The 22,937-nt window shown below is 44.9% G+C and overlaps 1 protein-coding gene across 1 annotated transcript; it reads left to right on the top strand.

The window, feature by feature from the left end:
• Nucleotides 1–18,545: 18,545 nt before the first annotated feature.
• LOC143364350 (uncharacterized) lies at nucleotides 18,546–22,931 on the top strand. The gene has a single exon (XM_076804745.1). It carries the CDS (start codon nucleotides 18,546–18,548, stop codon nucleotides 22,929–22,931), a length of 4,386 nt encoding a protein of 1,461 aa, XP_076660860.1.
• Nucleotides 22,932–22,937: the final 6 nt, after the last annotated feature.

Genomic DNA, 22,937 nt, shown 5'->3' with positions numbered 1-22,937 from the left:
AGGATAGGATAGAGGATAGGATAGGATACAGGATAGGAAAGGATAGAGGATAGGATGGATGATAGGATATGATAGAGGATAGAATAGGATTGAGGGTACGATTGGGTAGAGGAGAGGATAGGATAGGATAGAGGATGGGATGGGATAAAGGATACGATATTATAGAGGATAGGATAGGATAGGGGATAGGATAGGATAGAGGATAGGATAGGATAGAGGATAAGATAGGAATGACGATAGAGGATCCGATGGATGATAGGTTATGATAGACGATAGGATAGCATAGAGGATAGGATAGTATAGAGGATAGGATAGGATAGAGGATAGGATAGGATAGAGGATAGGATAGAATGGAGGATAGGATAGGAGAGAGGATAGGATAGGATAGACGATAGGATAGGATAGAGGATAGGATAGGATACAGGATAGGAAAGGATAGAGGATAGGATGGATGATAGGATATGATAGAGGATAGAATAGGATTGAGGGTACGATTGGGTAGAGGAGAGGATAGGATAGGATAGAGGATGGGATGGGATAAAGGATACGATATTATAGAGGATAGGATAGGATAGGGGATAGGATAGGATAGAGGATAGGATAGGATAGAAGATAGGATATGTTAGAGGATAGGATAGGATAGGATAGAGGATAGGATAGAGGATAGAGGATAGGATAGGATAGTGGATAGGATAGGATAGACAATAGGATAGGAAAGAGGATAGGATAGGATAGAGGATAGGATAGGATAGAGGATAGGATAGGATAGAGGATAGGATAGGCTACAGGATAGGATAGGATAGAGGATAGGATAGGATGGAGGATAGGATAATAGAGAAGGATAGAATAGGATAGAGGATAGGATAGAGGATAGGATAGGTTAGAGGATAGGATAGGATAGAGGATAGGATAGGATAGAGGATAGGATAGGATTGAGGATAGGATTGGTGAGAGGATAGGATAGGATAAAGGATAGGATAGGATAGACAATAGGATAGGAAAGAGGATAGGATAGGATAGAGAATGGGATAGGATAGAGGATAGGATAGGATAGGATAGGATAGAGGATAGGATAGGATAGCGGATAGGATAGGATAGGATAGAGGATAGGATAGGATAGAGGATAGGATAGGATAGAGGATAGGATAGGATAGAGGATAGGATAGGATAGAGGATAGGATAGGATAGAGGATAGGATAGGATAGAGGATAGGATAGGATAGAGGATAGGATAGGATAGAGGATAGGATAGGATAGAGGATAGGATAGGATAGAGGATAGGATAGGATAGAGGATAGGATAGGATAGAGGATAGGATAGGATAGAGGATAGGATAGGATAGAGGATAGGATAGGATAGAGGATAGGATAGGATAGAGGATAGGATAGGATAGAGGATAGGATAGGATAGAGGATAGGATAGGATAGAGGATAGGATAGGATAGAGGATAGGATAGGATAGAGGATAGGATAGGATAGAGGATAGGATAGGATACGATAGGATAGAGGATAGGATAGGATAGAGGATAGGATAGGATAGAGGATAGGATAGAGGATAGGATAGAGGATAGGATAGGATAGAGGATAGGATAGAGGATAGGATAGGATAGAGGATAGGATAGGATAGAGGATGGGATAGGATAGAGGATAGGATATGATAGAGGATAGGATAGGATAGAGGATAGGATAGGATAGAGGATAGGATAGGATAGAGGATAGGATAGGATAGAGGATAGGATAGGATAGGATAGGATAGAGGATAGGATAGGGTAGAGGATAGGATAGGATTGAGGATAGGATTGGTGAGAGGATAGGATAGGATAAAGGATAGGATAGGATAGACAATAGGATAGGAAAGAGGATAGGATAGGATAGAGAATGGGATAGGATAGAGGATAGGATAGGATAGGATAGGATAGGATACAGGATAGGATAGGATAGAGGATAGGATAGGCTAGAGGATAGGATAGGATAGAGGATAGGATAGGATAGAGGATAGTATAGGATAGAGGATAGGATAGGATAGAGGATAGGATAGGATAGAGGATAGGATATAATAGAGGATAGGATAGGAAAGACGATAGGATATGATAGACGATAGGATAGGATAGAGGATAGGATAGGATAGAGGATAGGATAGGATAGAGGATAGGATAGGATAGAGGATGGGATGGGATAAAGGATACGATATTATAGAGGATAGGATAGGATAGGATAGAGGATATGATCGGATAGAGGATAGGATAGGATAGAGGATAGGATAGGATAGAGGATAGGATAGGATAGAGGATAGGATAGGATAGAGGATCGGATAGGATAGACGATAGGATAGGATAGAGGATAGGATAGGATAGACGATAGGATAGGATAGTGTATAGGATAGGATAGAGGATAGGATAGGATAGAGGATAGGATATGTTAGAGGATAGGATAGGATAGGATAGAGGATAGGATAGAGGATAGAGGATAGAATAGGATAGTGGATAGGATAGGATAGAGCAGACTATAGGGGATAGGATAGGATAGAGCAGACTATAGGGGATAGGATAGGATAGAGGATACGATAGGATAGAGGAAAGGATAGGATAGAGGATAGGATAGGATAGAGGATAGTATAGGATAGAGGATAGGATAGGATAGAGGATACGATATTATGGAGGATAGGACAGTATAGACGATAGGATCGGATAGAGAATAGGACAGGGCATTGGATAGGAAAGAGGATAGGATAGGATAGAGGATAGGATAGGATAGAGGATAGGATAGGATAGAGCATAGGATAGGATAGAGGATAGGATAGGATGGAGGATAGGATAGGATAGAGGATACGATATGATGTGGGATTGGATCGGATAGAGGATACGATATGATAGACGATAGGATAGGATAGAGAATAAGATAGGAATGACGATAGAGGATGCGATGTATGATAGGTTATGATAGACGATGGGATAGCATAGAGGATAGAATAGTGTAGAGGATAGGATAGGATAGAGGATAGGATAGGATAGAGGATAGGATATAAGATGGAGGGTAGCGTAGGATAGAGGATAGGTTAGGATGGGATGGAGGATAGTATAGGATAGACGATAGAGGAAAGGATGGTTGATAGGAAAGGATAGAGGATAGGATATTTTAGAGGATAGGATAGGATGGAGGATAGGATAATAGAGAAGGATAGAATAGGATAGAGGATAGGATCGAGGATAGGATAGGTTAGAGGATAGGATAGGATAGAGGATAGGATAGGATAGAGGATAGGATAGGATTGAGGATAGGATTGGTGAGAGGATAGGATAGGATAAAGGATAGGATAGGATAGACAATAGGATAGGAAAGAGGATAGGATAGGATAGAGAATGGGATAGGATAGAGGATAGGATAGGATAGGATAGGATAGAGGATAGGATAGGATAGCGGATAGGATAGGATAGGATAGAGGATAGGATAGGATAGAGGATAGGATAGGATAGAGAATAGGATAGGATAGAGGATAGGATAGGATAGAGGATAGGATAGGATAGAGGATAGGATAGGATAGAGGATAGGATAGGATAGAGGATAGGATAGGATAGAGGATAGGATAGGATAGAGGATAGGATAGGATAGAGGATAGGATAGGATAGAGGATAGGATAGGATAGAGGATAGGATAGGATAGAGGATAGGATAGGATAGAGGATAGGATAGGATACAGGATAGGATAGGATAGAGGATATGATAGGATAGAGGATAGGATAGGATAGAGGATAGGATAGGCTAGAGGATAGGATAGGATAGAGGATAGGATAGGATAGAGGATAGGATAGGATAGAGGATAGGATAGGATAGAGGATAGGATAGGATTGAGGATAGGATTGGTGAGAGGATAGGATAGGATAAAGGATAGGATAGGATAGACAATAGGATAGGAAAGAGGATAGGATAGGATAGAGGATAGGATAGGATAGAGGATAGGATAGGATAGAGGATAGGATAGGATAGAGGATAGGATAGGATAGAGGATAGGATAGGATAGAGGATAGGATAGGATAGGATAGGATAGAGGATAGGATAGGGTAGAGGATAGGATAGGATTGAGGATAGGATTGGTGAGAGGATAGGATAGGATAAAGGATAGGATAGGATAGACAATAGGATAGGAAAGAGGATAGGATAGGATAGAGAATGGGATAGGATAGAGGATAGGATAGGATAGGATAGGATAGGATACAGGATAGGATAGGATAGAGGATAGGATAGGCTAGAGGATAGGATAGGATAGAGGATAGGATAGGATAGAGGATAGTATAGGATAGAGGATAGGATAGGATAGAGGATAGGATAGGATAGAGGATAGGATATAATAGAGGATAGGATAGGAAAGACGATAGGATATGATAGACGATAGGATAGGATAGAGGATAGGATAGGATAGAGGATAGGATAGGATAGAGGATAGGATAGGATAGAGGATGGGATGGGATAAAGGATACGATATTATAGAGGATAGGATAGGATAGGATAGAGGATATGATCGGATAGAGGATAGGATAGGATAGAGGATAGGATAGGATAGAGGATAGGATAGGATAGAGGATAGGATAGGATAGAGGATCGGATAGGATAGACGATAGGATAGGATAGAGGATAGGATAGGATAGACGATAGGATAGGATAGTGTATAGGATAGGATAGAGGATAGGATAGGATAGAGGATAGGATATGTTAGAGGATAGGATAGGATAGGATAGAGGATAGGATAGAGGATAGAGGATAGAATAGGATAGTGGATAGGATAGGATAGAGCAGACTATAGGGGATAGGACAGGATAGAGCAGACTATAGGGGATAGGATAGGATAGAGGATACGATAGGATAGAGGAAAGGATAGGATAGAGGATAGGATAGGATAGAGGATAGTATAGGATAGAGGATAGGATAGGATAGAGGATACGATATTATGGAGGATAGGACAGTATAGACGATAGGATCGGATAGAGAATAGGACAGGGCATTGGATAGGAAAGAGGATAGGATAGGATAGAGGATAGGATAGGATAGAGGATAGGATAGGATAGAGCATAGGATAGGATAGAGGATAGGATAGGATGGAGGATAGGATAGGATAGAGGATACGATATGATGTGGGATTGGATCGGATAGAGGATACGATATGATAGACGATAGGATAGGATAGAGAATAAGATAGGAATGACGATAGAGGATGCGATGTATGATAGGTTATGATAGACGATGGGATAGCATAGAGGATAGAATAGTGTAGAGGATAGGATAGGATAGAGGATAGGATAGGATAGAGGATAGGATATAAGATGGAGGGTAGCGTAGGATAGAGGATAGGTTAGGATGGGATGGAGGATAGTATAGGATAGACGATAGAGGAAAGGATGGTTGATAGGAAAGGATAGAGGATAGGATATTTTAGAGGATAGGATAGGATGGAGGATAGGATAATAGAGAAGGATAGAATAGGATAGAGGATAGGATCGAGGATAGGATAGGTTAGAGGATAGGATAGGATAGAGGATAGGATAGGATAGAGGATAGGATAGGATTGAGGATAGGATTGGTGAGAGGATAGGATAGGATAAAGGATAGGATAGGATAGACAATAGGATAGGAAAGAGGATAGGATAGGATAGAGAATGGGATAGGATAGAGGATAGGATAGGATAGGATAGGATAGAGGATAGGATAGGATAGCGGATAGGATAGGATAGGATAGAGGATAGGATAGGATAGAGGATAGGATAGGATAGAGAATAGGATAGGATAGAGGATAGGATAGGATAGAGGATAGGATAGGATAGAGGATAGGATAGGATAGAGGATAGGATAGGATAGAGGATAGGATAGGATAGAGGATAGGATAGGATAGAGGATAGGATAGGATAGAGGATAGGATAGGATAGAGGATAGGATAGGATAGAGGATAGGATAGGATAGAGGATAGGATAGGCTACAGGATAGGATAGGATAGAGGATAGGATAGGATAGAGGATAGGATAATAGAGAAGGATAGAATAGGATAGAGGATAGGATAGAGGATAGGATAGGTTAGAGGATAGGATAGGATAGAGGATAGGATAGGATAGAGGATAGGATAGGATTGAGGATAGGATTGGTGAGAGGATAGGATAGGATAAAGGATAGGATAGGATAGACAATAGGATAGGAAAGAGGATGGGATAGGATAGAGAATGGGATAGGATAGAGGATAGGATAGGATAGGATAGGATAGAGGATAGGATAGGATAGCGGATAGGATAGGATAGGATAGAGGATAGGATAGGATAGAGGATAGGATAGGATAGAGGATAGGATAGGATAGAGGATAGGATAGGATAGAGGATAGGATAGGATAGAGGATAGGATAGGATAGAGGATAGGATAGGATAGAGGATAGGATAGGATAGAGGATAGGATAGGATAGAGGATAGGATAGGATAGAGGATAGGATAGGATAGAGGATAGGATAGGATAGAGGATAGGATAGGATAGAGGATAGGATAGGATAGAGGATAGGATAGGATAGAGGATAGGATAGGATAGAGGATAGGATAGGATAGAGGATAGGATAGGATAGAGGATAGGATAGGATAGAGGATAGGATAGGATAGAGGATAGGATAGGATACGATAGGATAGAGGATAGGATAGGATAGAGGATAGGATAGGATAGAGGATAGGATACGATAGAGGATAGGATAGGATAGAGGATAGGATAGGATAGAGGATAGGATATGTTAGAGGATAGGATAGGATAGGATAGAGGATAGGATAGAGGATAGAGGATAGGATAGGATAGTGGATAGGATAGGATAGACAATAGGATAGGAAAGAGGATAGGATAGGATAGAGGATAGGATAGGATAGAGGATAGGATAGGCTAGAGGATAGGATAGGATAGAGGATAGGATAGGATAGAGGATAGTATAGGATAGAGGATAGTATAGGATAGAGGATAGGATAGGATAGAGGATAGGATAGGATAGAGGATAGGATAGGATAGGATAGAGGATAGGATAGAGGATAGAGGATAGGATAGGATAGTGGATAGGATAGGATAGAGCAGACTATAGGGGATAGAATAGGATAGAGGATAGGATAGGATAGAGGATACGATATTATGGAGGATAGGATAGTATAGACGATAGGATCGGATAGAGAATAGGACAGGGCATTGGATAGGAAGGAGGATAGGATAGGATAGAGGATAGGATAGGATAGAGGATAGGATAGGATAGAGGATAGGATAGGATAGAGGATAGGATAGGATACAGGATAGGATAGGATAGAGGATAGGATAGGATAGAGGATAGGATAGGATAGAGGATAGGATAGGATAGAGGATAGGATAGGATTGAGGATAGGATTGGTGAGAGGATAGGATAGGATAAAGGATAGGATAGGATAGACAATAGGATAGGAAAGAGGATAGGATAGGATAGAGGATAGTATAGGATAGAGGATAGGATAAGATAGAGGATAGGATAGGATAGAGGATAGGATAGGATAGAGGATAGGATAGGATAGAGGATAGGATAGGATAGGATAGAGGATAGGATAGGGTAGAGGATAGGATAGGATTGAGGATAGGATTGGTGAGAGGATAGGATAGGATAAAGGATAGGATAGGATAGACAATAGGATGGGAAAGAGGATAGGATAGGATAGAGAATGGGATAGGATAGAGGATAGGATAGGATAGGATAGGATAGGATACAGGATAGGATAGGATAGAGGATAGGATAGGATAGAGGATAGGATAGGATAGAGGATAGGATAGGATAGAGGATAGTATAGGATAGAGGATAGGATAGGATAGAGGATAGGATAGGATAGAGGATAGGATATAATAGAGGATAGGATAGGAAAGACGATAGGATATGATAGACGATAGGATAGGATAGAGGATAGGATAGGATAGAGGATAGGATAGGATAGAGGATAGGATAGGATAGAGGATGGGATGGGATAAAGGATACGATATTATAGAGGATAGGATAGGATAGGATAGAGGATATGATCGGATAGAGGATAGGATAGGATAGAGGATAGGATAGGATAGAGGATAGGATAGGATAGAGGATAGGATAGGATAGAGGATCGGATAGGATAGACGATAGGATAGGATAGAGGATAGGATAGGATAGACGATAGGATAGGATAGTGTATAGGATAGGATAGAGGATAGGATAGGATAGAGGATAGGATATGTTAGAGGATAGGATAGGATAGGATAGAGGATAGGATAGAGGATAGAGGATAGAATAGGATAGTGGATAGGATAGGATAGAGCAGACTATAGGGGATAGGATAGGATAGAGCAGACTATAGGGGATAGGATAGGATAGAGGATACGATAGGATAGAGGAAAGGATAGGATAGAGGATAGGATAGGATAGAGGATAGTATAGGATAGAGGATAGGATAGGATAGAGGATACGATATTATGGAGGATAGGACAGTATAGACGATAGGATCGGATAGAGAATAGGACAGGGCATTGGATAGGAAAGAGGATAGGATAGGATAGAGGATAGGATAGGATAGAGGATAGGATAGGATAGAGCATAGGATAGGATAGAGGATAGGATAGGATGGAGGATAGGATAGGATAGAGGATACGATATGATGTGGGATTGGATCGGATAGAGGATACGATATGATAGAGGATAGGATAGGATAGAGAATAAGATAGGAATGACGATAGAGGATGCGATGTATGATAGGTTATGATAGACGATGGGATAGCATAGAGGATAGAATAGTATAGAGGATAGGATAGGATAGAGGATAGGATAGGATAGAGGATAGGATATAAGATGGAGGGTAGCGTAGGATAGAGGATAGGTTAGGATGGGATGGAGGATAGTATAGGATAGACGATAGAGGAAAGGATGGTTGATAGGAAAGGATAGAGGATAGGATATTTTAGAGGATAGGATAGGATGGAGGATAGGATAGGATAGAGGATAGGATAGGATAGACGATAGAGGATAGGATGGATGATAGGATATGATAGAGGATAGGATAGGATAGAAGATAGGATAGGATAGAGGATAGGATAGAGTATAGGATAGAGGATGGAGGATAGGATAGGATAGACGATAGAGGATAGGATGGATGATGGGATATGATACAGGATAGGATAGGATAGAGGATAGGAGACGATAGGATACAGGATAGGATAGCATAGAGGATAGGATAGAATAGAGGATAGGATAGGATTGAGAATAGGATAGGATTTAGGATATTATAGGATAGAGGATAGGATAGGATAGAGGATACGATATGATAGAGGATAGTGTAGGATGGAGGATAGGATAGGATAGAGGATAGGATATTATATTGAATACGATAGGATTGAGGATAGGATAGGATAGAGTATAGGATAGAGGATGGAGGATAGGATAGGATAGAGGATAAGATGGGATAGAGGATAGGATAGGATAGAGGATAAGATGGGATAGAGGATAGGATAGGATAGACGATAGAGGATAGGATGGATGATGGGATGTGATAGAGGATAGGATAGGATAGAGAATAGGAGAGGATAGGAAACAGGATAGGATAGGATAGAGGATAGGATAGGATAGAGGATCGGGTAGGATAGAGGATGGATGATAGGATATGACAGAGGATAGGATAGTATAGAGTATAGGATTGGATAGAGAATGGGATATGATTGGGATAGATAGATAGGATAGATAATAGAGTATAGGATTGGATAGAGGATACGATATGACAGTGGATAGGATAGGATAGACGATAGAGGATGCGAAGGATGATAGTATAGGATAGAGGATACGATATGATAGAGAATAGGATAGGATAGAGGATAAGATAGGAATGACGATAGAGGATCCGATGGATGATAGGTTATGATAGACGATAGGATAGCATAGAGGATAGGATAGTATAGAGGATAGGATAGGATAGAGGATAGGATAGGATAGAGGATAGGATAGAATGGAGGATAGGATAGGATAGAGGATAGGATAGGATAGAGGATAGGATAGGATAGGATAGAGGATAGGATAGAGGATAGAGGATAGGATAGGATAGTGGATAGGATAGGATAGAGCAGACTATAGGGGATAGAATAGGATAGAGGATAGGATAGGATAGAGGATACGATATTATGGAGGATAGGATAGTATAGACGATAGGATCGGATAGAGAATAGGACAGGGCATTGGATAGGAAGGAGGATAGGATAGGATAGAGGATAGGATAGGATAGAGGATAGGATAGGATAGAGGATAGGATAGGATAGAGGATAGGATAGGATAGAGGATAGGATAGGATAGAGGATAGGATAGGATAGAGGATAGGATAGGATAGAGGATAGGATAGGATAGAGGATAGGATAGGATAGAGGATAGGATAGGATAGAGGATAGGATAGGATAGAGGATAGGATAGGATAGAGGATAGGATAGGATAGCGGATAGGATAGGATAGAGGATAGGATAGGATAGAGGATAGGATAGGATAGAGGATAGGATAGGATAGAGGATAGGATAGGATAGAGGATAGGATAGGATAGAGGATAGGATAGGATAGGATAGAGGATAGGATAGAGGATAGAGGATAGGATAGGATAGTGGATAGGATAGGATAGAGCAGACTATAGGGGATAGAATAGGATAGAGGATAGGATAGGATAGAGGATACGATATTATGGAGGATAGGATAGTATAGACGATAGGATCGGATAGAGAATAGGACAGGGCATTGGATAGGAAGGAGGATAGGATAGGATAGAGGATAGGATAGGATAGAGGATAGGATAGGATAGAGGATAGGATAGGATAGAGGATAGGATAGGATACAGGATAGGATAGGATAGAGGATATGATAGGATAGAGGATAGGATAGGATAGAGGATAGGATAGGCTAGAGGATAGGATAGGATAGAGGATAGGATAGGATAGAGGATAGGATAGGATAGAGGATAGGATAGGATAGAGGATAGGATAGGATTGAGGATAGGATTGGTGAGAGGATAGGATAGGATAAAGGATAGGATAGGATAGACAATAGGATAGGAAAGAGGATAGGATAGGATAGAGAATGGGATAGGATAGAGGATAGGATAGGATAGGATAGGATAGAGGATAGGATAGGATAGCGGATAGGATAGGATAGGATAGGATAGGATAGGATAGGATAGAGGATAGGATAGGATAGGATAGAGGATAGGATAGGATAGAGGATAGGATAGGATAGAGGATAGGATAGGATAGAGGATAGGATAGGATAGAGGATAGGATAGGATAGAGGATAGGATAGGATAGAGGATAGGATAGGATAGAGGATAGGATAGGATAGAGGATAGGATAGGATAGAGGATAGGATAGGATAGAGGATAGGATAGGATAGAGGATAGGATAGGATAGAGGATAGGATAGGATAGGATAGGATAGAGGATAGGATAGGATAGAATAGAGGATAGGATAGGATTGAGGATAGGATTGGTGAGAGGATAGGATAGGATAAAGGATAGGATAGGATAGACAATAGGATAGGAAAGAGGATAGGATAGGATAGAGAATGGGATAGGATAGAGGATAGGATAGGATAGGATAGGATAGAGGATAGGATAGGATAGCGGATAGGATAGGATAGGATAGGATAGGATAGGATAGAGGATAGGATAGGATAGAGGATAGGATAGGATAGAGGATAGGATAGGATAGAGGATAGGATAGGATAGAGGATAGGATAGGATAGAGGATAGGATAGGATAGAGGATAGGATAGGATAGAGGATAGGATAGGATAGAGGATAGGATAGGATAGAGGATAGGATAGGATAGAGGATAGGATAGGATAGAGGATAGGATAGGATAGAGGATAGGATAGGATAGGATAGGATAGAGGATAGGATAGGATAGAGGATAGGATAGGATAGAGGATAGGATACGATAGAGGATAGGATAGGATAGAGGATAGGATAGGATAGAGGATAGGATAGGATACAGGATAGGATAGGATAGAGGATCGGATAGGATAGACGATAGGATAGGATAGTGGATAGGATAGGATAGAGGATAAAATAGGATAGAGGATAGGATATGTTAGAGGATAGGATAGGATAGGATAGAGGATAGGATAGAGGATAGAGGATAGGATAGAGGATAGGATAGGATAGAGGATAGGATAGGCTAGAGGATAGGATAGGATAGAGGATAGGATAGGATAGAGGATAGTATAGGATAGAGGATAGGATAGGATAGAGGATAGGATAGGATAGAGGATAGGATAGGATAGGATAGAGGATAGGATAGAGGATAGAGGATAGGATAGGATAGTGGATAGGATAGGATAGAGCAGACTATAGGGGATAGAATAGGATAGAGGATAGGATAGGATAGAGGATACGATATTATGGAGGATAGGATAGTATAGACGATAGGATCGGATAGAGAATAGGACAGGGCATTGGATAGGAAGGAGGATAGGATAGGATAGAGGATAGGATAGGATAGAGGATAGGATAGGATAGAGGATAGGATAGGATAGAGGATAGGATAGGATAGAGGATAGGATAGGATAGAGGATAGGATAGGATAGAGGATAGGATAGGATAGAGGATAGGATAGGATAGAGGATAGGATAGGATAGAGGATAGGATAGGATAGAGGATAGGATAGGATAGAGGATAGGATAGGATAGAGGATAGGATAGGATAGAGGATAGGATAGGATAGAGGAGAGGAGAGGATAGAGGATAGGATAGGATAGAGGATAGGATAGGATAGAGGATAGGATAGGATAGAGGATAGGATAGGATAGAGGATAGGATAGGATAGAGGATAGAATAGGATAGAGGATAGGATAGGATAGAGGATAGGATAGGAAAGGGAAAGGATAGGATAGGATAAAGAATGGGATAGGATAGAGGATAGGATAGGATAGAGGATAGGATAGGATAGAGGATAGGATAGGATAGAGGATAGGATAGGATAGAGGATAGGATAGGATAGAGGATAGGATAGGATAGAGGATAGGATAGGATACAGGATAGGATAGGATAGAGGATAGGATAGGCTAGAGGATAGGATAGGATAGAGGATAGGATAGGATAGGATAGAGGATAGGATAGGATAGAGGATAGGATAGGATAGGGGATAGGATAGGATAGAGGATAGGATAGGATAAAGGTTTGGATAGGATAGAGGATAGGATAGGATAGAGGATACGAAATAGGATTGGATAGGATAGAGGATAGGATAGGAAAGAGGATAGGATAGGATAGAGAATGGGATAGGATAGAGGATAGGATAGGATAGAGGATAGGATAGGATAGAGGATAGGATAGGATAGAGGATAGGATATGATAGAGGATAGGATAGGATAGAGGATAGGATAGGATAGAGGATAGGATAGGATAGAGGATAGGATAGGATAGAGGATAGGATAGGATAGAGGATAGGATAGGCTAGAGGATAGGATAGGATAGAGGATAGGATAGGATAGAGGATAGTATAGGATAGAGGATAGGATAGGATAGAGGATAGGGTAGGATAGAGGATAGGATAGGATAGGATAGAGGATAGGATAGAGGATAGAGGATAGGATAGGATAGTGGATAGGATAGGATAGAGCAGACTATAGGGGATAGGATAGGATAGAGGATAGGATAGGATAGATGATATTATAGGATAGAGGATAGGATAGGATAGAGTATAGGATAGGATAGAGGATAGGATAGGACAGAGGATAAGATAGGATAGAGGATAGGATAGTATAGAGGATAGGATAGGATAGAGGATAGGATAGGACAGAGGATAAGATAGGATAGAGGATAGGATAAGTTAGAGGATAGGATAGGATAGAGGATAGGATAGAGGATTGGATAGGATAGAGGATACGATAGGATAGAGGATAGGATAGGATAGAGGATAGGATAGGATAGAGGATAGGATAGGATAGAGGATAGGATAGGATAGAGGATAGGATAGGATAGAGGATAGGATAGGATAGAGGATAGGATAGGATAGAGGATAGGATAGGATAGAGGATAGGATAGGATAGAGGATAGGATAGGATAGAGGATAAGATAGGATAGAGGATAGGATAGGCTAGAGGATAGGATAGGATAGAGGATAGGATAGGATAGAGGATAGTATAGGATAGAGGATAGGATAGGATAGAGGATAGGATAGGATAGAGGATAGGATAGGATAGGATAGAGGATAGGATAGGATAGAGGATAGGATAGGATAGAGGATAGGATAGGATAGGATAGAGGATAGGATAGAGGATAGAGGATAGGATAGGATAGAGGATAGGATAGGATAGAGGATAGGATAGGATAGACGATAGGATAGGATAGAGGATAGGATAGGATAGAGGATGGGATAGGCTAGAGGATAGGATAGGATAGAGGATAGGATAGGATAGAGGATAGGATAGGATAGAGGATAGGATAGGATAGAGGATAGCATAGGATAGGATAGAGGATAGGATAGAGGATAGAGGATAGGATAGGATAGTGGATAGGATAGGATAGAGCAGACTATAGGGGATAGGATAGGATAGAGGATAGGATAGGATAGAGGATAGGATAGGATAGATGATATTATAGGATAGAGGATAGGATAGGATAGAGGATAGGATAGGATAGATGATATTATAGGATAGAGGATAGGCTAGGATAGAGGATAGGATAGGATAGAGGATAGGATAGGATAGAGGATAGAATAGGATAGAGGATAGGATAGGATAGAGGATAGGATAGGATAGAGGATAGGATAGGATAGAGTATAGGATAGGATAGAGGATAGGATAGGACAGAGGATAAGATAGGATAGAGGATAGGATAGTATAGAGGATAGGATAGGATAGAGGATAGGATAGGACAGAGGATAAGATAGGATAGAGGATAGGATAAGTTAGAGGATAGGATAGGATAGAGGATAGGATAGAGGATTGGATAGGATAGAGGATACGATAGGATAGAGGATAGGATAGGATAGAGGATAGGATAGGATAGAGGATAGGATAGGATAGAGGATAGGATAGGATAGAGGATAGGATAGGATAGAGGATAGGATAGGATAGAGGATAGGATAGGATAGAGGATAGGATAGGATAGAGGATAGGATAGGATAGAGGATAGGATAGGATAGAGGATAGGATAGGATAGAGGATAAGATAGGATAGAGGATAGGATAGGCTAGAGGATAGGATAGGATAGAGGATAGGATAGGATAGAGGATAGTATAGGATAGAGGATAGGATAGGATAGAGGATAGGATAGGATAGAGGATAGGATAGGATAGGATAGAGGATAGGATAGAGGATAGAGGATAGGATAGGATAGAGAATAGGATAGGATAGAGGATAGGATAGGATAGACGATAGGATAGGATAGAGGATAGGATAGGATAGACGATAGGATAGGATAGAGGATAGGATAGGATAGAGGATGGGATAGGCTAGAGGATAGGATAGGATAGAGGATAGGATAGGATAGAGGATAGTATAGGAAAGAGGATAGGATAGGATAGAGGATAGGATAGGATAGATGATATTATAGGATAGAGGATAGGATAGGATAGAGGATACGATATTATAGAGGATAGGATAGTATAGACGATAGGATCGGATAGAGAATAGGACAGGGCATTGGATAGGAAAGAGGATAGGATAGGATAGAGGATAGGATAGGATATAGGATAGAATAGGATAGAGGATAGGATAGGATAGAGGATAGGATAGGATAGAGGATAGGATAGGATACAGGATAGGATAGGATAGAGGATAGGATAGGCTAGAGGATAGGATAGGATAGAGGATAGGATAGGATAGAGGATAGTATAGGATAGAGGATAGGATAGGATAGAGGATAGGATAGGATAGAGGATAGGATATAATAGAGGATAGGATAGGATAGACGATAGGATATGATAGACGATAGGATAGGATAGAGGATAGGATAGGATAGAGGATAGGATAGGATAGAGGATAGGATAGAATAGAGGATGGGATGGGATAAAGGATACGATATTATAGAGGATAGGATAGGATAGGATAGAGGATATGATCGGATAGAGGATAGGATAGGATAGAGGATAGGATAGGATAGAGGATAGGATAGGATAGAGGATAGGATAGGATAGAGGATAGGATAGGATAGAGGATCGGATAGGATAGACGATAGGATAGGATAGAGGATAGGATAGGATAGACGATAGGATAGGATAGTGTATAGGATAGGATAGAGGATAGGATAGGATAGAGGATAGGATATGTTAGAGGATAGGATAGGATAGAGGATAGGATAGAGGATAGAGGATAGAATAGGATAGTGGATAGGATAGGATAGAGCAGACTATAGGGGATAGGATAGGATAGAGCAGACTATAGGGGATAGGATAGGATAGAGGATACGATAGTATAGAGGAAAGGATAGGATAGAGGATAGGATAGGATAGAGGATAGTATAGGATAGAGGATAGGATAGGATAGAGGATACGATATTATGGAGGATAGGACAGTATAGACGATAGGATCGGATAGAGAATAGGACAGGGCATTGGATAGGAAAGAGGATAGGATAGGATAGAGGATAGGATAGGATAGGGGATAGAATAGGATAGAGGATAGGATAGGATAGAGGATAGGATGGGATAGAGGATAGGATAGGATAGAGGATAGGATAGGATAGAGGATAGGATAGGATAAAGGATAGGATAGGATAGAGGATAGGATAGGATAGAGGATAGGATAGGATAGAGGATAGGATAGGATAGAGGATAGGATAGGATAGAGGATAGGATAGGATAGGATAGAGGATAGGATAGGATAGAGGATAGGATAGGATAGGGGATAGGATAGGATAGAGGATAGGATAGGATAAAGGTTTGGATAGGATAGAGGATAGGATAGGATAGAGGATACGAAATAGGATTGGATAGGATAGAGGATAGGATAGGAAAGAGGATAGGATAGGATAGAGAATGGGATAGGATAGAGGATAGGATAGGATAGAGGATAGGATAGGATAGAGGATAGGATAGGATAGAGGATAGGATAGGATAGAGGATAGGATAGGATAGAGGATAGGATAGGATAGAGGATAGGATAGGATAGAGGATAGGATAGGATAGAGGATAGGATCGGATAGAGAATAGGACAGGGCATTGGATAGGAAAGAGGATAGGATAGGATAGAGGATAGGATAGGATATAGGATAGAATAGGATAGAGGATAGGATAGGATAGAGGATAGGATAGGATAGAGGATAGGATAGGATAGAGGATAGGATAGGATAGAGGATAGGATAGGATACAGGATAGGATAGGATAGAGGATAGGATAGGCTAGAGGATAGGATAGGATAGAGGATAGGATAGGATAGAGGATAGTATAGGATAGAGGATAGGATAGGATAGAGGATAGGATAGGATAGAGGATAGGATATAATAGAGGATAGGATAGGATAGACGATAGGATATGATAGACGATAGGATAGGATAGAGGATAGGATAGGATAGAGGATAGGATAGGATAGAGGATAGGATAGGATAGAGGGTGGGATGGGATAAAGGATACGATATTATAGAGGATAGGATAGGATAGGATAGAGGATATGATCGGATAGAGGATAGGATAGGATAGAGGATAGGATAGGATAGAAGATAGGATAGGATAGAGGATAGGATAGGCTAGAGGATAGGATAGGATAGAGGATAGGATAGGATAGAGGATAGGTGTTTAAAATCTGCATCGGCGGATTTCTCGTCGCCGTCTTCATTATAATTCGATTCCCCGAATTAACCGTTTAATCCGGGTATTATTGCCACCGACACCGGCGTCGTGCATGAGCGATCACGCATCGGCGTTTTTGCCCGTCGCCGGTAAACACCGTCTTCCTCGCGCGACAACAGTCAGCTGTTCGAATTTGTAAACACTGGCTCTCGTGCGATTCTCATGCACGCGCCGCGCGGGCCGTTGGTTGTTCTCCAAACTCCGAAATCCACTGCCTCTACCCTTTGTTCCCATCGCAGCCCCGACCGTTGGGACGCCGTTAGGACGTCCTAACGAACGGGCTGCTCTGCCTCATCCTTGCCTATTTCGAAAATCCCACTCCTCATCCTGCCGAAACCAACGGCCCGCGTTAGTATAAGTAGACCTGCGTTTCCGAAACGGGTCCCCTTTTACTCCTGCTCGTGATCGACTGATCCTTGCATAGCGCTGATTTATTGTCTTTACGATCGACTGATCGCCGTCTAATACCAGTGTCTGCGGGCTTCGCGTTCACTCCTGTACCGTTACTGTTACCGTTCGTGAATATATCTTTTGTTTTCATTATATACTCTCTCGTTCGTCACACTATCCTCCTTCCTTACATATTTCACTTTTCTTTCTCTACTGCACCTTTTCTGAGTCCTTCTGACTCAGCACTTGGCTATATTCCGCAACATTTGGTCCTTCGAGCCGGATTCCTTTCCACTTTTCCATCCACGCGCACTTCTCCATCTCTTTTCTTGTATACTTTTCCTTTCTCTTCCTCTCCTTTCTACTCGTCATGGACTCGCTTATCGCCCATCAACACATTCTGTTCGGGCGCATCGCACGAACCGTGGACAATCTCCGGAAGCAGGGCAAAGCGAATATCAACAAGGGGACGATTTTGGCCAAATTGTCTTGTTTGGACCAGGCCTGGGCGCAGTTTCAAGACCGCGACGCTCAAATCATCGCCTCCACTACTGAGGAGAACCGTCAGGTGGACTACTTCACCGAGGACTTCTTCGACCAAACGCAGGATGTGTACTGCAATCAGAAGGGAATTCTGTCCACGATGCTCGAAGACGTCGAGCAGAGTCAGGCACCCTCAACTGCAGGACATCCACCCACGCCAGGGCCCAGACCTCGATCGTCACTGCCACGGATCACACTGCCCACGTTCTCCGGTCAATTTACTGACTGGACGCGATTCCGGGACCTCTTCATGTCCTTGGTCATCGACGACGAGGCCTGGACGGATGCAGAGCGCTTCCACTACCTGTCGGCGAGCCTCACCGGGGAAGCAGCGCAGCTGATTCAACGGATTCCCGTCACTGCCGCCAACTTTGACCAGGCCTGGAAACTGCTAGAGCACCGCTACCAGAATCGACGACTTCTGGTTGCCGCGCAGTTCGACGCATTGTACAACATCAAGCCATGTGTCAATCACAGTGCAACGGAGCTCAAGGGCCTCTTGAACTCCACGTGCAACGCGACGGCGGTCCTGAACAGCCTCGGGGTACCAGTCACCGACGAATCCCACTGGATCGTCCACCATACCATCCGTCGACTGGACAGACACACCTTGAAGGAGTGGGAAAAGTCCCTGGGAAACAGCGTGAATCTCCCCGCCTTCTCGGAACTCCTCGAATTTCTCGAGACGACGACGAGAACTCTCGAGGCTTTCGAGTTCCGTCAGGGGACTCGCACTCCCGCACCATCAAAACCGCCGCCCACGAAGGTCAAGGCGCTACACACCGCCACGGACGCCGCATCGAGGCCTCGGTGCAACCTGTGCCAAGGAGACCACATTTTGTGTTTTTGCAGCGCGTTCCGATCCTTGACCCCTGCAGCCCGTCTCCAAATGGTCACGAGTCGCCGCTGGTGTAAAAACTGCCTCGGTCCGCACACCGTCGGGAACTGTCCGTCGGCAAAGCGGTGCCAACGGTGTGCCCAACCACACCACACGATGCTGCACGAGGCGTCCGACGGATCCAGCAACGCATCGACGGTCGCAACGCTGCACACCACGAAGAGGCTCAACTCCACCTCTGACTCAGGTCCTGTCTTGCTCGCCACCGCCCTGGTCACAGCGACTGCAGGACGCCGGATGGTCACAGCTCGCGCACTGATTGACCCCTGCTCTGAGGTGTCGCTCATCAGCGAAGCACTGGCCCAGACGATGCGACTTCCTCGGACGTCGTGTTCGCGCCTGGTCCTCGGCGCCGGAGGAAAGGCCACAGCAACCTCCCGAGGAAAGGTCAGACTGACCCTGACGTCAACCGTTCCCGGACTCGGACGGTCATGCACGGTGGAGGCACTGGTGCTGCCCAGGCTGACGGCCTACAAGCCCTCTGGTGCCACCCACACTCCGCGCTGGCCCCACATCAACGGCCTGCCGCTCGCAGACCCCAGGGCAACCTCGGCGACACCGATCGAGCTCCTGCTCGGAGCGGATGTGTATCCCCAGATTCTTCTGGAAGGGATACGTCGCGGTGGACAACACGCTCCAGTCGCTCAAGAAACCATCTTCGGGTGGATTCTTTCAGGGCCGACTGCGAGAGGAGGATCACCCTCCCGAATCGTCTCCACTCACACGACCACCACGGACGATCTGGCCGCTCTGGTGCGTCGCTTCTGGGAACAGGAGGAAGTTCCAACGACCACCAGGCACTGGAACGCAGAAGAAGAGGCCTGCGACGAGGGGTTTCGTCAGACCCACTACCGGCAGTCGGACGGACGGTACGTGGTTCGCCTCTGCTTCAAGGACGCAGTCCACGGATTAGGGGAGACGCACAGCGTTGCCCGACGCATCCTGCTGTCCACCGAACGGCGCCTCCAGACCAGTACGACCCTCCGTGACCACTATCACAACTTCATGAGAGAGTACCTGCAGCTCGGCCACATGCAGGAGGTCGCCAGGGAACTCGAGTGTCCCCAAGCGCCGCACTTTTACCTGCCTCATCACGGAGTAATGAAGGGCACGGGCGCCTCCGCAAAATTGAGGGTGGTCTTCAACGGGTCCCGACCATCTTCGACCGGCCGCTCGTTGAATGACCTCCTCTCCGCTGGTCCCAAGTTACAGCGCAACCTCATGGACATCTTACTGAGGTGGAGGCGACACAAGTTCGCTTTCCTTACGGACGTGGAAAAGATGTACCGCCAAATCCAGGTGCATCCCGACGACCGGGACTACCAGCGAGTGCTCTGGAGGGACAACCCGGACCAGAGGATCCAGGTGTTCCACCTCACCACCGTCACATACGGACTGACCTGCGCCCCTTTTCTGGCCATCCGCACCCTGCTGCAGCTTGCGGACGACGAAGAGGAGCAATTCCCACGAGGTGCCGCCATCCTGAGGGAAGCCACCTACGTGGACGACATCCTGTCCGGAGCCGATAGCGAGGACGAGGCCCGACAAACCCAGGAGGAACTCGTCGGAATCTGCAGGGCGGGCGGCTTCACGCTAAAAAAGTGGAGCGCCAACAGCACCGCCCTGACCTCGCACCTGCCCGACGAGGACCTTGCCCTGTCCTCCACGTTACCTTGGCAGCCAGAGCTGGGATGCAGTGCCTTGGGGCTGAAGTGGCACACACAGTCTGACACTCTGACCTTCAGTTTCCAGGGCCCTCCGACGTCTCCACTTCCGACACTATCGAAGCGGTATGTGTTGTCCCAGGTGGCAAAATTGTTCGACCCCCTCGGATGGCTGGCACCCGCGACCATCCGAGGGAAAATATTCCTTCAGCAGCTGTGGCAGCACCGCCTCGACTGGGACGAGCAGCTTCCATCGACCGCAGCTGAAACGTGGAGGAAACTTTCCGCCGACGCGGCCAACCTAACGTCGCTGAGGCTCCCACGATGGCTGGGCACGGAGCCAGCTACGACCACTCAGCAACTCCACGTCTTCGTGGACGCCTCCGAACGAGCCTACGCTGCAGCCGCCTACATCCGGACCAGCAACCCACACCGGACACAGGTCACTCTGGTTGCAGCAAAAACAAAGACAGCGCCGCTCCAGAGCCTGTCTCTCCCACGGCTCGAGCTGTGCGCTGCAGTACTGGGGGCCCGACTGCTATCCCACCTACGCCGCGAGATGGGACTGCAGTTCGACACGAGTCACCTCTGGTCAGACTCCACCGTCACCCTCGCATGGCTACACGGTGAACCGACGCGGTGGCGTACTTTTGTCGCCAACAGGGTGGCTGAATTCCACCGAACTGTACCGGACGTCCGCCTACACCACGTCGGCAGCCAGGACAACCCTGCCGACTGTGCCTCGCGAGGCATTCCCGCCAGCCAGCTCGCGAGTCACCCCCTATGGTGGCACGGACCCGCGTGGCTCACCGAACATCCCACGACGTGGGACACGACCTCGCCCACGCTCGACACCACCGAGGAGGAGCGGGCCCCGACGACGACCAGCTTCCACACCCGGATAGCCGACACGGAGCACGAGTCCCTGCTGCATCGTTACTCATCGCTGACCCGACTTTTGAGGGTCACTGCCTGGTGTCTGCGTTGGACGAGACGTCGACCAGCTCCGTCACCAGGAGACGTCTTCCCGATCCTGCATCCAGAGGAGGTGAGCCAAGCGGAGGCGCTCTGGATCAAGATTGTGCAGGGATCGACCTTCGAACGAGAGCTCTCTGCTCTCAACAATGGACAACCTCTTCGACCGTCCAGTGCCCTCCGAGCGACGACCCCGTTCCTCGACAACCAGGGCATTCTACGGGTGGGAGGGAGATTAAAAAACTCCCTGCTCTCCTATGACGAGCAGCACCCCATCATTCTGCCATCAGGATCAAAGTTGACCGAGATGATCGTCGAGCAGCACCACCGACGGACACTGCATGGGGGTGTGCAGTTGACCCTGGCATCCGTCCGCCAACGATTTTGGATACCACAAGGACGCCAAAACGTGAAGAAATGCGTCTCCCGCTGCATCAGATGTCTCCGATGGCGGGCGGCAACCGCCAGCCAATTGATGGGCGACCTACCACTCCACCGGGTCACGCCATCGCGCCCATTCACCCACACAGGCGTGGATTACGCCGGCCCGTTCAAATTAAAAACGGCGCCAGGACGTGGCCACAAATCTATCAAGGGCATTCCGGCGATTCACTGGCCGACGGGGACCATGCGCCTCTGTAACGAGCGACTGCGGCACAAATTTCGTGGGGGCTGACCAGGA

Source organism: Halictus rubicundus, unplaced genomic scaffold (assembly GCF_050948215.1).
Source record: "Halictus rubicundus isolate RS-2024b unplaced genomic scaffold, iyHalRubi1_principal scaffold0472, whole genome shotgun sequence".
Lineage (NCBI taxonomy): Eukaryota > Metazoa > Arthropoda > Insecta > Hymenoptera > Halictidae > Halictus > Halictus rubicundus.
Note: the sequence above shows the minus strand (reverse complement) of the source record. Positions and strands in the feature narration are given on the sequence as shown.

What these genes read in the sequence shown, in the direction of transcription:
- LOC143364350 (XM_076804745.1), top strand. Translation starts at nt 18,546, where the DNA reads ATGGACTCGCTTATCGCCCATCAACACATTCTGTTCGGGCGCATCGCA.